Here is a 13,741-nt window from a genome sequence, read left to right as displayed (position 1 = left end):
CCTCCAGTTGGTGCCGTTGAACCACTGCAGAAGAAGAGGACATTGTGATGTCAAACGATGGAAATCAGACTCTTTATTTTGAGGATTTTTTAATATTTTCCTGTTTCCACACATGTGGAAGAGACAGAAGAGACACCACTTCCTCCCCAACTCTCTGACTGACACGTTAGCTTGAATAAAGTGACACATTCGCTTCTTTCAAAACTGAACTGCTTCGTTGTTGGCGCAATGAAAACTTGATTTTACCACCTTGTTTTCATCAAGTAATGTATTAGTGTGTGATATAATGCATTAATCGCAGTTTACATTTGGTGTTTTACAGCATAAAGGAGAAGCTAACACTGTCAGCCTGTTGGAGAAGCTAACGGCGCTACTTACCAGTTAGGCAAGCTAACATTGTTGTTAGCCTGTTGGAGAAGCTGAATAGCTTTTGTCATAGGAACATATGAAAAGTGCTGTCTTTGAAATTTAAGCACTAATTTTTCTATAATGAGGCCACAGGGCGGGATGTCGGACTGGGACAGGGTGGGGGTGCGAGGTCACAGGGTCTTCATGTACGGAGGCCCCACAGAGACACGAGGATGAAGGCTCTCGGCCTCCGGTGTGTGACGAGTGTGTTCGTCAGTGTGTGTGAAGGTGCTCCTGCCTCCAGCGTGGTGTCCTTTCCTTCTTCTCTTTCTACAGACTGGCGTCTGCATTGACCCCCCTCCTCCTCCCTTGCCTCTCAGGCCCTAAGTGGATTAAATGGATTTGAAATGCGAGCCACAGCCACACTAATAGCATTGCTTAAAATTTAAGCAATCCACAGAGGATTGATTCAGAGACTAAAGAGCAGCAGTATTGTAACTGAGATGCATGAAGTGCTCGCAGTAGCTCTGCCACGCTGACACATACTGAACTGTAGCTCACGGCTTGTGGAACCACGAGCTGCTGTTAGCTCAGAGCTAAAGTGTCAAATCTTTGAATCTCCAGCAAATTTCAAACGAACACTTTTCTTTTTTGCTTTTACCTCCAAATGCAACCAACGCCGAGTCGTGGAGCTCCAGCTGATCATTATTTTCTTAATTAAAAATGTGTCCATTATCTCCATTAATATTTGTACGGATGCTAAATAAAGCAGCTAATATTTCTTCGACAGTTCCAGTTAAAGTCTCACAGTGAGGGCTGAATGAGAGGGAGGAAGCCCCGCGGTTTGACAGGCAGCATGTGAGCCAGCAGCCAGTCGTCACATGACAGACACTCACAAAACAAAATGAATGTTTTGCTGCAGGAGGCCCTCAGGCCCGGCTTGTGGAGGTGGCCTCGGCATCAGCCGCTGATTGCTGCTTGTCCCTTGATGATGCAGCCTTTTCTCTGCTCATTTTATGCACTGGATAATTACGAGTCTTTCTGCAGGGCAGTAACCTGATGAAGTGATAATGACTGTGGGGGCAAAAGGAGACGATGAAAACAGAAATGTAGAAAACAAACAGTGGTGCCACTGAGAGGCAGACATTAAAAATAGCTGCCTTCGTGTCATGTTTCTATGTGGCGCACGGCGGCAGCAGCTACACCACAGTTAGCTGCTCCAACACCTCACATCCTACCCTCAGTGGAAGTTTATCTGTTCTGTCTGCACCGCCAATCTGTTTCACAAGAGAAATCCTTTCAATCGCTGTCCAGCTACAATCGATGAAACCCATCAGACACTTCCTGCAGCTGTTTCACATTAAAAGCCCACCTGGACGTGGAGGGATTAGCCCCCTGAGTCTGGCTTTTAGTGCCAAACATTTTCGTGTTGCAGAAGATTTGCTGCTTTTCTCCATTTTATCGTTTATTGTGTGTCAGTTGTTTTCTGTCAATCAACGAATTGTTTACGTGTAGCATTTCAGTCAAACTCAGCTGCTGATTTGTGTCCTAGCAGGGAGGAGAGAAAGCAGCCAACGACGTGTTTCGTTTCGTCGCTTCGTTTGCTGATGGCTGTTTGAATGTCAAACGGCGTCCTCCTTTCAGTCATCGTTACGAGCTCTAAGCTGGCCGGGTTCTCGGGACGCCGATTGTGATTGGAGCAGATTGGATTAGCTGCCACGGCTGCAGCCCGTCTCTGTCTGCGTCGCTGTGGTTAATGGTGCCTTTCTAAAGGCTTTATTAGAAGTAATTTGCTGCAGCGAGTGCTGACTGATATCTGGGCCGTGACCCTGTCTCTCAGCTGAAGGGTAAGGAGAGTGTCCCAGTCAGTGGAGATGGCAGGCGCTGCACTCCGTCCACGGATTAGAGTCCCGACACTCTGAGCCAAAATCACTGAAGAGAGTGAACCAGAGGAGAGAACTGCTAACGTTCAAACCAGAAGTGTCTCTGTGTGGATTCCTCTCTTGTTTCAGTGAATAATTGCTTAAAGACTTGTTGGAACTAAATGTCTGAATGCATTGTTTGTCATCTCGCACCGCTGCGGTGAAGGTTTGGTGAGCTGTAGACAAGGCAGGTTCATTAGTTTACTTCCTGTCAACCTGTGAGCCGCCTGAAGCTCCAGGAAAACAGAACGAACAGGCTGAGAAAAGCTGTTTATTTTAATGCTTTATTTTAATTTTAGGTTTAGCACTAGCTAGACGAACGCCTCCAGGCTACTTTGTAATATTTGAGATTGTTATTAAAAAGAGCAAAATAATACAGCAGATCAGAAAAGGACTCGGTCGTGTTGACGTGACTTTTATTCTGACACGAATTCCTTTAGAGAATCTGTGAGTGTTTTTAAATGATGTTTTAAAGCCGATTGACTCTGTTTAACCTCCACGCCCTCATTAACATTTATTTACTAATTAGCAGTCAGTGAACATGAGCGTCCAAACGTCACGGGAGGACGAGCTGCTTGTTAAATGTCTGTCCTCCTGCGTCGGCACAGTGTGTGTCTTGGTCCTTTTGGCGGGTCAGTTCGCACACATCGTGACCTTTTCAGACTGGCTGAGTACAACACTGAAACCGCAGCAGCTCGGATGAGGCGTTCGGTAGAAGAGGAGCAGAGCGATGAAGAGGTGCCATCGGTGACACACAAACCAGCTGGACGCTGGTGAGTGTGCGCTGTTCGTCAGCTGAAGCACCTCCACCAGTGTTTCCATAGATACGGCGTTCGCCTCCTGAGGATGCTGCTATATGCAGTGTTATGAATATTCATAATGAACTATGAAGCAGTCCGCATGCAGGACGTGTGGAGCAGACAGCACGTCGCTCTGTGTGCGAGGTGTCAGTTACTGGGCACAGTACAGACATATTACAGACGTTTGCGGTCGCCGTCACCTTCGCATCCCGTTTCAGTTCCTTTCACGAATTCAAAAGAAAACATTTGGCGTTTGAAATCAGACGGCCCTTCGCTGCAGCACGACAGCTGCCTTCGCGGCCCGCGTGTTCAGGCCGGCGCTGCGTGTGGTGCTGTGAGCTGTAAGTACAGAAATGCGGCGTTTGCTCGGCCGTGTGGGTGAAGTGAAGCAGGAAGTCCCCAGACACGAGCCCTTCAGCTGCTCGCCGCCGCCATCAAAGCCAGCATCTGTGGACTGTGAGCTCATGAAAGCCATCTGAGCATCCTGAAACCTTTGCTAGCTCATGCATGTGCAGATTTACAGGACTGACTGCTATGTGACGTACTGAGAGACACTTAGTCCGTCCGTCTGTGAGCATCTGTCATCAGTCATCAGTTGAGGAGGGGACTTCCATGGCGTCTTTGAAGATTAAATGTTTACAGATTAGCGTCGGGGACTGCTGCCACACTCCATCAACATTTTTAATGCAGATGGAATTTGTGGAACATCCCACAGCACATTTAAAGATCAGGAGCTCCGTGTGTCTCCCATGAGCAGAGACCCGTGAAGCTTTCATTCTTATTTATGGGTCAGAGACATCCTGAGCTCCATTCAGGACTCATCAGGAACATGTCTCTTTTAAAGAGGCCTTCCCTCTGGAACACCACAACCGGGTTCCCACCAGTGTTTCCCTTTAAAGGTGCAATCTGTAAGATTTGACCAGAATCTCAGTTTAAAACATTTACAAATGAAGTAACATCATCAGCTGAGGGTGAGGAAACATCAGCGTTGTCTTCCTGTCAGAGACGTCTCTGTATCGTTATGGACAAATCCACTGATGTTAGCATGCTAACCAGCTAGCCCCAGCCCATCCTGTTTGTAATACCACTTTGTGCCTGTAGAGGTGATGGTCCGACGGCCGCTAAGCTCTCGTAGCCTGCAGTCTGGTCGCTCTGGGCTACCGTTGAAATCTGGTCAGTTTTTAAGTCGCTCCTTTAATGCTGCGGTGATTTCAGTTTCTCTACAGACACAAAGTCGGTGTAAAGCCCCACCGAGGGGGGGTGGGGTGATTGTAACGGCTCATTGTTATGGCAGCCACATGGAGATACTCGTGTACCTCATTTGTCTCCTGTTTTTGTTTACATTTGTGTGTCCTCGTGGCTGACAGCCATCACTGGGTTACTTTGATACGGAAGGAAACTTAAAAACATGATGAGCCTGCGGCAGGTTCTTCCCAGTGTGTGTGTGTGTGTGTGTGTGTGTGTGTGTGTGTGTGTGTCGGCACAGTTACGGGTTCAGGTGCAAACAGAAGCCACAGATAGTGAAATCGGCACACTTTTGATGGCGTGAATTTGCCAAATGTTAACAGATATGGGGTGAAACAACACGTCTCAGAAAGGGGACAGATCTGTCTCGACTGAGTCCAAAGTGAGACTTTAAAAGCCTCCACAGCACTCAGTCAACACGAGCACCTGCACTTCCTACTGTTAGTGGACAGAGGAGTCTGATTGGCCGGGACAGTTTGAGCGTGTGTGTGTGTGTGTGTGTGTGCATTCCTCTGTATGCAAATGTGTGTGTGTGAATGATTCAGAGATGTCAAGTGAGCTCATGAATAATAAACAGGACACGCAGTCGGCTGTGAATATTTCATGGTGCGTGAAAGTGAGTAGAAACGCTGAGCGCAGTTTGGCCTCGTCCACTCGGCTCGCAGAAGGACGGGGGGGACGAATGGACGGGAAAACAAAAGAAAAAGACATAGGACGAGTTACTACCTGAACAGCAACTTTATGTTTTTCTTATATTTTTTATTCTTATCTTAAATATTCCTGACCCTGTAACTCTTATTCCAGGGCTGTTCTTGTCCCCCGCTGCAATTTCCCCTTTGTGGGACAAATAAAAGTTTTCTTATCTTAACTTCAGCTCTTCAGTCGTGTGCTTTTAAAGGTTCACATTAAACAGTTGGACACCTGCAGGGTTTATTTTTGACTCTTTAAAGGGACAGTTCACCCCAAAATCAAATCTACGTATTTTTCCTCTCAACGTTTCACAGATTCAAAGCACACTGAGAGCGTGCTGACGCTCCAGCAGCTCAGCGAGGCTGCACTGAGGCTTGCTGTAACACTGCAGACGCGTGAGATTGGTTTTTCTCAGGTCACATCACTGATTTGACAGGGACGAGCTCAGGCTTGTGTCCAGGCATCGGGCTCTGCCTTTTTGTTGTGGTGGCTTTGCACTCATGACCTCAGCGTTTCTACAGTCCTGAGAACAGGATGCTGACGGAGAGGAAGAGAACAAGAAGGAGGTGCAGTCGACGGCTGAGACGTGAGGAAAAGCTGCAGTGTGGCCTGTCGGCGGTTTGAGCTGCTGCAGAGGGAGGAGAGCACATCGCAGATGAGGAGGTCTTTAAGTCTGTGGTGGTACATTACATCTGCACACACACACACACACACAGGCGGAGAGCCGAGCACAAAGAGAAGACGGGCCGACGTGAACAAGCAAGCGGCTGAGTGAAGAGAGACATTTAGTGCAGACGGTACACAGCTCGAGGTGTTTGTCTGTTTAGGTTCCCAGTAACTGTCTGCTGTGGCCCATTAAACATATGACTCTTACCTGGATAAAGAGAGTGTGTGTGTGTGTGTGTGTGTGTGTGTGTGTGTGTGTGTGTGTGAGAGAGAGAGATGATAGCCGCTCTTCCAGCATCTTGTCATTCTTTACATAAGCCCTGAATCAACCTGATTTTCTGTTTCCCTGCCAGGCTTGTGTTCGTGCAGCAGAAAATTCAGCCCAAAGCGACTTTTCATCCTGGATAAATTCTGATAACTCGCACAGACTGATTTGTTCCTGCGTGCGGCCAGTTGTCTTGTTCTTAACCAAACTAAAGTAGAAATACATAAATAAAGGTCACACAGACTCAGTGCTCCGTTCCACATTTCCTCATCATCATCATGGCTGCCGGTCTGCTGGGAGGTCCTCTGGTACGGCAGCTGACGGTGCAGCAGCTTGTGCTGTGTCTCCTGTCTGTTGTCTCCACGCCGTACATTAGAACCCGGTGCGTCTCATCCACATGTTGAAGGGGACCTTTTGTGTGTGGATGAGATGCTGAGAGACCAGGATGCAATAACAAACACAAAGTCTTCAGGTCTGCAGGTGTTCGGTCTAAACCACAGTGAGGGACACATGAACATGTTGATGGTGTTGGAGAAGCTCCTGAGTGGAACATGACGTTCTTCCTGTCGATGCAGAGATACACCTGCGCCAAAGCGTTGGGCCGACTGACTCGAGAGCCGCTAAGCTAATGTGGCTAATCACTTTCATTTGTGAGAAAAATCCTCCTTAAAATAAACTCGTGAGTCCTCTGCGATGCTGCAGAGCGCAGCAGTGAAGCAGCCTCCTCAGCCTGCCATAAGCCTCTGCTTCATCCACAATCCCCCGCTGCATCGCCCGGGACCTAATTCTGCCTGCAGTGTGTGTGTGTGTGTGTGTGTGTGTGTGTGTGTGTGTGCTTCTTTCTTTGTGAGGACTCTGTGAGAGTCCTTGAGACCTTGACAGCAAGGACATTTTGTCTGGTCGTTGCTCCGCTTCAGGCTCAGGTTTAAGGTTCGACCTGGAGGTTACGTGTGATGCTGCTGTGTGTGTGTGTGTGTGAGAGAGAGAGAGTGTGTGTGTCAGGCCTGTGTGTGTCTTTGTGTTGTGGTGTGTAAGAATCCTCCATGTGCACACACTGTGAGGACACGTGATCGTGTCAATCTGAATCTTTCCTGGCTGCCTCCTCTCAGCTGATGCTGTGCCAGCGATACAAACAGAGCCAATCTGTTGTGAGGCCTGCAGCTACAGCAAACATGTTTACAACGCCTGTCCAATCATCGCATTTATAATTAAGATTCATTGTCCCGCCGAAGAGGAGGCGCATTCTGGGAGCGGTCCTGAACTACACGTCGTGCTCGCTGATATGATTGTGTCTCAATTAAAGCAGGATGAGTTGTGGGGCTCAGTTGGTCTCGCGGTGTCAGCTGTGAGTCATGGCGGTGGCTGCAGAGCCGAGTGGGACGTGGCCGGCATACCAAACGCTGCAGAGCTACAATCCGGCATCGTGGACCGGGCCAAGGATTCGGGCCATGCTGACAAATGTAGATATCAGAACACCTTCAGAGTTAAGAGGTGTGGGACCAGAGAGTGTACATCTCATTCCACAGTCCATCTCATGCCTTCATGCGCCCGTCGGACCACAGACGGAACCGGGCAGGTGGTCCGCCTGGGGCGAGATGTGGTCGTTTGGTAGTTTGGCTCATCGAAGTCGCTAGCAGAGCAACACGGTGCAGGAAATAAACTGTTTTTCAGTGTTACAGCTGAACAAGCGCAGCCTTGTGAGGAGCGTGAACATCTCACGTCACTCTGCTGTGAGATATTTCAGTCTGCTCTGACAAGATTCAATTAACTGAAGTTTTGTGCGTAAATTTGGATAAAAATCCGCTGATGGATTCCCACCGGCACCGAGGCCACAGTATCAGATCGATGCGACGGGCCCTCAGACGCGACCCTGCGTGGCCCCTGAAGGCTGACGCAGTGAGGCGGCTGAGTCGTAGCCTGTCAGGCAGGACCGAGGGATTCGCTCTGAGCCGCTGAGTGCTGTCAGTCTGCTCCTCTGATGTTTTCCATGTGGCTTCGGCAGCGCGGCGCAGCATGGGGGTGGAGAACCGCTAATGAACGAGAAGGAAACCCACTAACTGCACACACACAGCAGGTCCGAGCGTGCGTGTGTGTGTGTGTGTGTGTCAAGCAGTGTTTAAGCTGTTGGAAACTGAGCTCGGATTGGAACTTAGCCCTCAGGATTTACTTGTGATGTTGCCATCACCTTAACTTCCGCTGATGTTCTCCTTCTTTCCTCAGGTGGACTGTGATCGTCGCTCTGATTGGATGAACCCGTCTGTTCACCTGTGCGCTGGCCCATCCCTCCACCTGTCAGTCAGCCAGAGGCGGGATCTGATGAGAGGACTGCAGCCGGAGGAGCGAGGAGACGACCTGCTATGGCCGGCGGTACAGAAGTTGTATTTGAACAGGTCAGAAAAGACAAAGACAAGTTCTGTTTCTGATGTCTGTGTGTGTGTCTGTGCTGCAGCAGCCGACGGTGTAGGCAGTCTGGGTGCTGAGCAGAACCACCTGAGCGTCCCTGTCACTGATCATGGAGCCTGGGCCACGGCCATGAACAACCTGGGCATCATGCCTGTGGGCATCAGCGGGCAGCAGCTGCTCTCAGGTACCTTCTTCTGTCGACGCCTCGACGCGCCGCGATGTAAAGCGGGGGGTGCTGGGGGGTCTCTAACGTCACGCAGACGCTCCATGGGGTCATGGGAAGGTTCCACAGGTGGAGACAGGAGCAGGTCTGGTGTTCATGCATGTTTTTTACAGATGGATAGAGACACCCCCACAGAGAGAGGAGCTCATCTTCTGTTTTTATGATCACATGGAGAAAAAGGTAAAAGATGCGTCACATCCATCAGTCAGGCTGCGAAGCCGCAGTGTCGGCCTGCAGCTGCTGCTCTTCGTGAGCTTTCCGGCTTTCCTTTCACTGTCGTCTTATTGCTTCTCTGCTGTATGCGTTCTGCTCCTCCTGGACGGGGTGAGCAGGTAGAGACGGTGGAACAGGCTGAGGATGAGGTGAGGATGAGGACGGCCGGAGAGGAAGCAAGCGGCCTGACCTTAATGTGGCTCTTATCTGTGTGTGTGTGTGTGTGTGTGTCGGAGAAAAGAGGCTTCAGCCGTTTGGCCTCAGTTTCAGACACTTTCAGGTTTGACCTCACAGCCTCTCTGCAGTCACTCAGTGTGTTTGGCTGCCTTTAGAGGAGCTTCTCAATACAGCAGACACACAGAACACTGAACATCACCAGTACTGCTGCTGCAGCCATCAGTCGTGCTGTGGATTTCACGTTCTCACGACATGTAATGACAGCAGCAGAGCCGTGGTAGAGGCTGGCAGTCCCGCCTCAGTCGGACTTTGACTGCAGGACTTACAGGTCTGAGCGCTCTGAAGGGCAGGACTGGAAAAACTCTCACGCCACGAAGCTCCAGCATCTGGATGCAATAAATGCCTCCGCTTGATATGTAAACCATATAACCCAGCGCTGCCCCACGCGGGCCGATGTGGACGAGGACGAGTCTTTTCTGTCCCACGGCAGCGTGAACGACGCGCTCGCTTTCATTTGGTCTGTTTATGAAAGTGTTTTGGTGAGACGTGAGGATCTGTGTGAGCGTCGTGCTCCTGTGTGGGGCTTGAATGAGCATGTGGGAGATTTGTTGAGTCTTTCTGTGTTAAGCTCATAATAATTGAATGCATGGCTTTAAGTGAAGCTGAAACGAGGAGAGAAGAGCTGCTGTAAAGAGGGACGGACAGTAACTTAGCAACCGGATTCCTCTGGGGCCGAGCACAAATATTAAAATGATGACATGATATTATTACAGTGATGATGTGATGCTGATCAGACTCCAACTCTGGCAGCGGCTGCAGCTCTCCACCCTCTTTGAACGACATGTGGGAACATTTAGATAATGAGAAGCTGATCCGTGCGCGTTAAAGGTTCAGTTCACCCCAGAATCTCAAAAGCATGTGTTTCCACTTACCTCGCGGAGGCGCTTTCCCGAACCTTTCACGGGGAAAAAGTCCCAAAGGCTTTGAATTCAACAGACGAAGGGTTAAATGTGAGGCGAGTTCAGTTCAGGGTAAGATCAGATTTAGTCTTAACCCTCACTGATGTGCTCCTGGGCGTGTCTTCACTGGCGAGGTCTCACCTTGCGGGTCAGCCAGATGTTTCCCAGTGAGGCTGACGCAGCTTTGCAGGAAAAACAATCACAATTAAAAGCACAAACACTCAGAGCTTCTCTCTTTCTGTCTTGGCTCTGGTTTTCATTTTCTCCTCTGTGTGTGTGTTGCCTTCGTCTTTATAATTCCTGCTCCGTCTTCCTCTTTCTCTCTTTTGGCGGACTCGGCGGCGCTCCGAGCCAGAGAAATGAGCCTGGCTCCAATCGTTTTGGCTCTGGGAGAAAAAGCTGCGAGCAAAAGCAGCCTTATGTGATTATGATGAATGTGTGGCACCGCGATGTGTAATTTACCTGTCGGGGTTATCGCAGACGATGCTGTAATGAGTTTTCCTAAGACCTGAGGAATCTGTGAATGCAGCGCGGCGGCGTACACTCAGATTTATTTAAGATCGCCTCCGTAGTGTTTTTCCTCCAGCCCTCTGCTGAAGGATGCGTCTGTGTAGGAAGTGCTGTATGGATGTGAGACTGTGTGGAAATCAGATTGTTGTATGAATGACTGGGACTGTGCTGCTCAAAATCAATTTAACTTCAGACATTTTGTCTAAAGATTAAACTGCTTTTTGAAAACTGGAAGTTCACTCAGATGAGTCACATCGACTGGATCCAGATGTGAGATGTGGGGGCAGCCGTGGCCTAGAGGTTGGAGAAGCGAATCGGTGGGTCGCCGGTTCCCCCCCATTAGCCAGCTGATGTGCCCTTGAGCAAGGCACTTCACCCCCCAATATGCTCCCCGGGCGCTTGATGCTGCCCACTGCTCCTGTGTGTGTTTCACTGCGTGTAATTTGCCGGGTGTTGCATGTGTGTGTTCAACTATGGATGGGATAAATGCAGAAGACGAATTCAGTGTGTGTGTGTAAAAATATATATACTGCCAATAAAGTGATTCTTCTTCTTCTTCTGAATGTAGAAAATGTAAAGTGGTTTATTTTACATACGAACATTTTTACGTAGAAGCATTTAATACAAAGGGAAATTTACCGATTGAACAAACCGCCAAAGAAAATGGCGTCAGCTGCCGAGTGTTGCTGCTGATCTGTCGGACGGTGAGGACGGCTGGGCCCGACCGGCCGAACTGACCGCAGGTCTGAAGGTCAGGGTCAGTCGCTCAGATTATCGGACTGATGCTGTGTTAGCTCTCAGTTAGCGTAGCTAACGTAGTTAGCGTTCATCATCCCACGGGTCTGGAACATATCGAGAGAGACGAGCGGTGGGCAGTGACAGATGGCCGCTAAATGTCCCGAAGACGTGTCCGTCCCCGGAGACAAATTTCCGAATCTGAATTAAACCAGCAGCGTTAAGCCGGAAGTTTCTTTGATCCGCTCTTTTGAGTGAAGAGAAAAGCAGTTTGAAAGTGTTCAGATCACGTCAGCTGAAAACACAGCAGCTTCAGTTGCTGAGATTTTTCGGTCGACTCAAACCAAACCGAACCCACGGATCTTTTCGGTGAAACGATTTTTCTGTTTTTTAAATGAAAAAAAAGATTCAATGCTTTGAACGCCACAAATGAGAGTCCGTTGAGTTCGGTGTGTGAATGTGTCGACCCCATTAGAAGGAGATGACACAAAACGTTTGCTGTGGTTTGAGCGAACCTGCTGCGATGATAACATGAAGGACAACAGGAGGACAAAGCTCCAGGCCAGACTCCGGTCCTTCTGCTGCTGTGTTGGTCCTTTTTTCCACACAGACGGGGACGTAAAGGGCTCCACTTGCTGTGTGATTGTTTCAGGTGTGTGTGCGGTGAGAGCTTTCAGCCTGCATCAGCGGTGCGTTCTGTCAGTCCCGCACGGCGAGCTGCAGCAGGAGCGTTTCTTTGTGTTAGATTACGATAAGGGACGTTTGTCCGTCCCTGCTGTGACAGCTTCTCTCTGCTGTAATTTGGATCACTTTGTTCTGGCTGCTGTTGTTTGTGTGGGGGCTTTTCTGCTGACGTTTTGTTCCTCGGTGTTGGAGACGCTGCACCACCCTCCTCCACCCGCCTGCTCCATTTTCAGGCAGACAGCTGAAACATGGCTGCTGTCGCCTCTCCGCTCGCTGTTTATCTTCTCTCTTCCTCCTCACTTTCTCTTTGTCCTGCAGGGGAGACATTTTCTCTTTTCTCTTTCACACTCTCTTATCTCACTCCCATTTTTCTGCTCTTATCTGTTTTCTTCCAGATAGAGATGCCTCATTTTGTCTTTTTGCTCCTTTTCTGTATTTTGATATATTAGAGCACACTTTTGTTGTCCTTTTCTTGCCTGTGACTCTGCTGTGGTTTCAGATGCCAGACTCAAAGTTTTCTTTAAATGGAATTTTAAAGGGATGGCAGCGCTCTGAAGCAGCCGTGTGGGGGCACGATGGAACGTTAGTCACAGTTAATGTGAACCTGTCGGCTCACCGAGGTGTGAGCAGAGCCTTCGCACCTGAACGAGACCAGATGTTGCGTCTGGCGGCTCCTCGCGTCCTCTCGGGGTTTGTTTAAGCGCTAACGTAACGACCTGATCGCTGCGTATCTCTGAATGTGGTGGAGCAGACGTATAAAGTCCACATCCAGTTTCTCCTGCTGTCGTGTGGTTAACATGTGATCATCGTGCTCCTGTCACGATGACTCGCTGCACACATACGATCCTCTTCTAAATGTTCACATTAAGTCCGAAAAATAAGAAAAACAACAGTTCCTGTCGTCTGTCCGTGATTAAAGTGTCCTCCTGTCAGCAGAAATGTTCAATTTACAGCCTGTATGGGCTGATCCCACATGCCCCCCTCTGAAAGGGTCTGCACCCCTGCAGTCCGGTGCTCAGCTGCACACTGGACCACAGCAGCTTTGTGTGCTGGCCCAGTTCACTGGGAGATTCAGATCCCCGTCCCCTGAGCTCACAGTCCTGCAGTAGGGTTTACTGGTGGAGGCGTGTTGTAGGATCAGGTTGGTGACTGCAGTTTCATTCTGTCCTGCAGACTCTCTGTGCATCCAGAGGTTCGACCCCGGGCTGGGCCTCATCGCACCCATGAACCCGATGATGGCCGGCATCAGCCTGGTGCCTCCTCCGCCCGTCCCGGCCGACATGCCCGTCATCAAGGAGATTATCCACTGCAAGAGCTGCACTCTGTTCCCTCAGAACCCCAGTAAGCTCCCATTCACTGTGCACTGCCGTCACTCTGCGACACCTCAGTGCAGAAAGCGTCGCGCTCGCTCTGATGTCACTTTGACCCCCGAGCTGCTTTCTGTTCTGATAAATCCCACATCCGGAGAAGTGGAGGATTTAGTCTTGGAGGTGATGATGATGATGATGATGATGATGATGATGATGATGTGGGTGTTCTGCAGACCTGCCCCCTCCATCGACTCGGGAACGTCCCCCCGGCTGCAAGACGGTGTTTGTTGGAGGTTTGCCGGAGAACGCCACAGAGGAAATCATCAGGGAGGTGTTCGACCAGTGTGGAGAGATCACCGCCATCCGCAAAAGCAAGAAGAACTTCTGCCACATCCGCTTCAGCGAGGAGTTCATGGTGGACAAAGCGATTTACCTTTCAGGTGAGCGGTCACACAAACACGCTGTGCGTCTTAAAGCCAGTTACCACAGTGCATGTCTCTGCGTCACCTGGTGTCTGTGAATCTACAGGTGACGTTTCAGGTGCTCAAGTTCCTGTAGGAAAGTCCCGTAACACCTGTCACGTTTTCTCTC

General features: G+C 49.7%; 1 protein-coding gene across 4 annotated transcripts in view; it reads left to right on the top strand.

Annotated features, from left to right (window-relative positions):
* Window positions 1–13,741, top strand: part of enox1 (ecto-NOX disulfide-thiol exchanger 1) — a 64,580-nt gene that overhangs the window by 32,439 nt on the left and 18,400 nt on the right. For 3 of the 4 annotated variants that reach the window (XM_046403638.1, XM_046403635.1, XM_046403637.1), the window contains 4 exons: window positions 8,157–8,303; window positions 8,386–8,523; window positions 13,014–13,181; window positions 13,384–13,590. In XM_046403638.1, coding sequence (XP_046259594.1) covers window positions 8,294–8,303; window positions 8,386–8,523; window positions 13,014–13,181; window positions 13,384–13,590 — 523 coding nt within the window. In that variant the 5' untranslated portion in view covers window positions 8,157–8,293. Of the gene's footprint in view, window positions 1–8,156; window positions 8,327–8,385; window positions 8,524–13,013; window positions 13,182–13,383; window positions 13,591–13,741 lie in introns of all 4 variants that reach the window. The other variant, XM_046403639.1, reaches the window with a different exon arrangement.

This window comes from Scatophagus argus, chromosome 11, assembly GCF_020382885.2.
Source record: "Scatophagus argus isolate fScaArg1 chromosome 11, fScaArg1.pri, whole genome shotgun sequence".
NCBI lineage: Eukaryota > Metazoa > Chordata > Actinopteri > Scatophagidae > Scatophagus > Scatophagus argus.
Note: the sequence above shows the minus strand (reverse complement) of the source record. Positions and strands in the feature narration are given on the sequence as shown.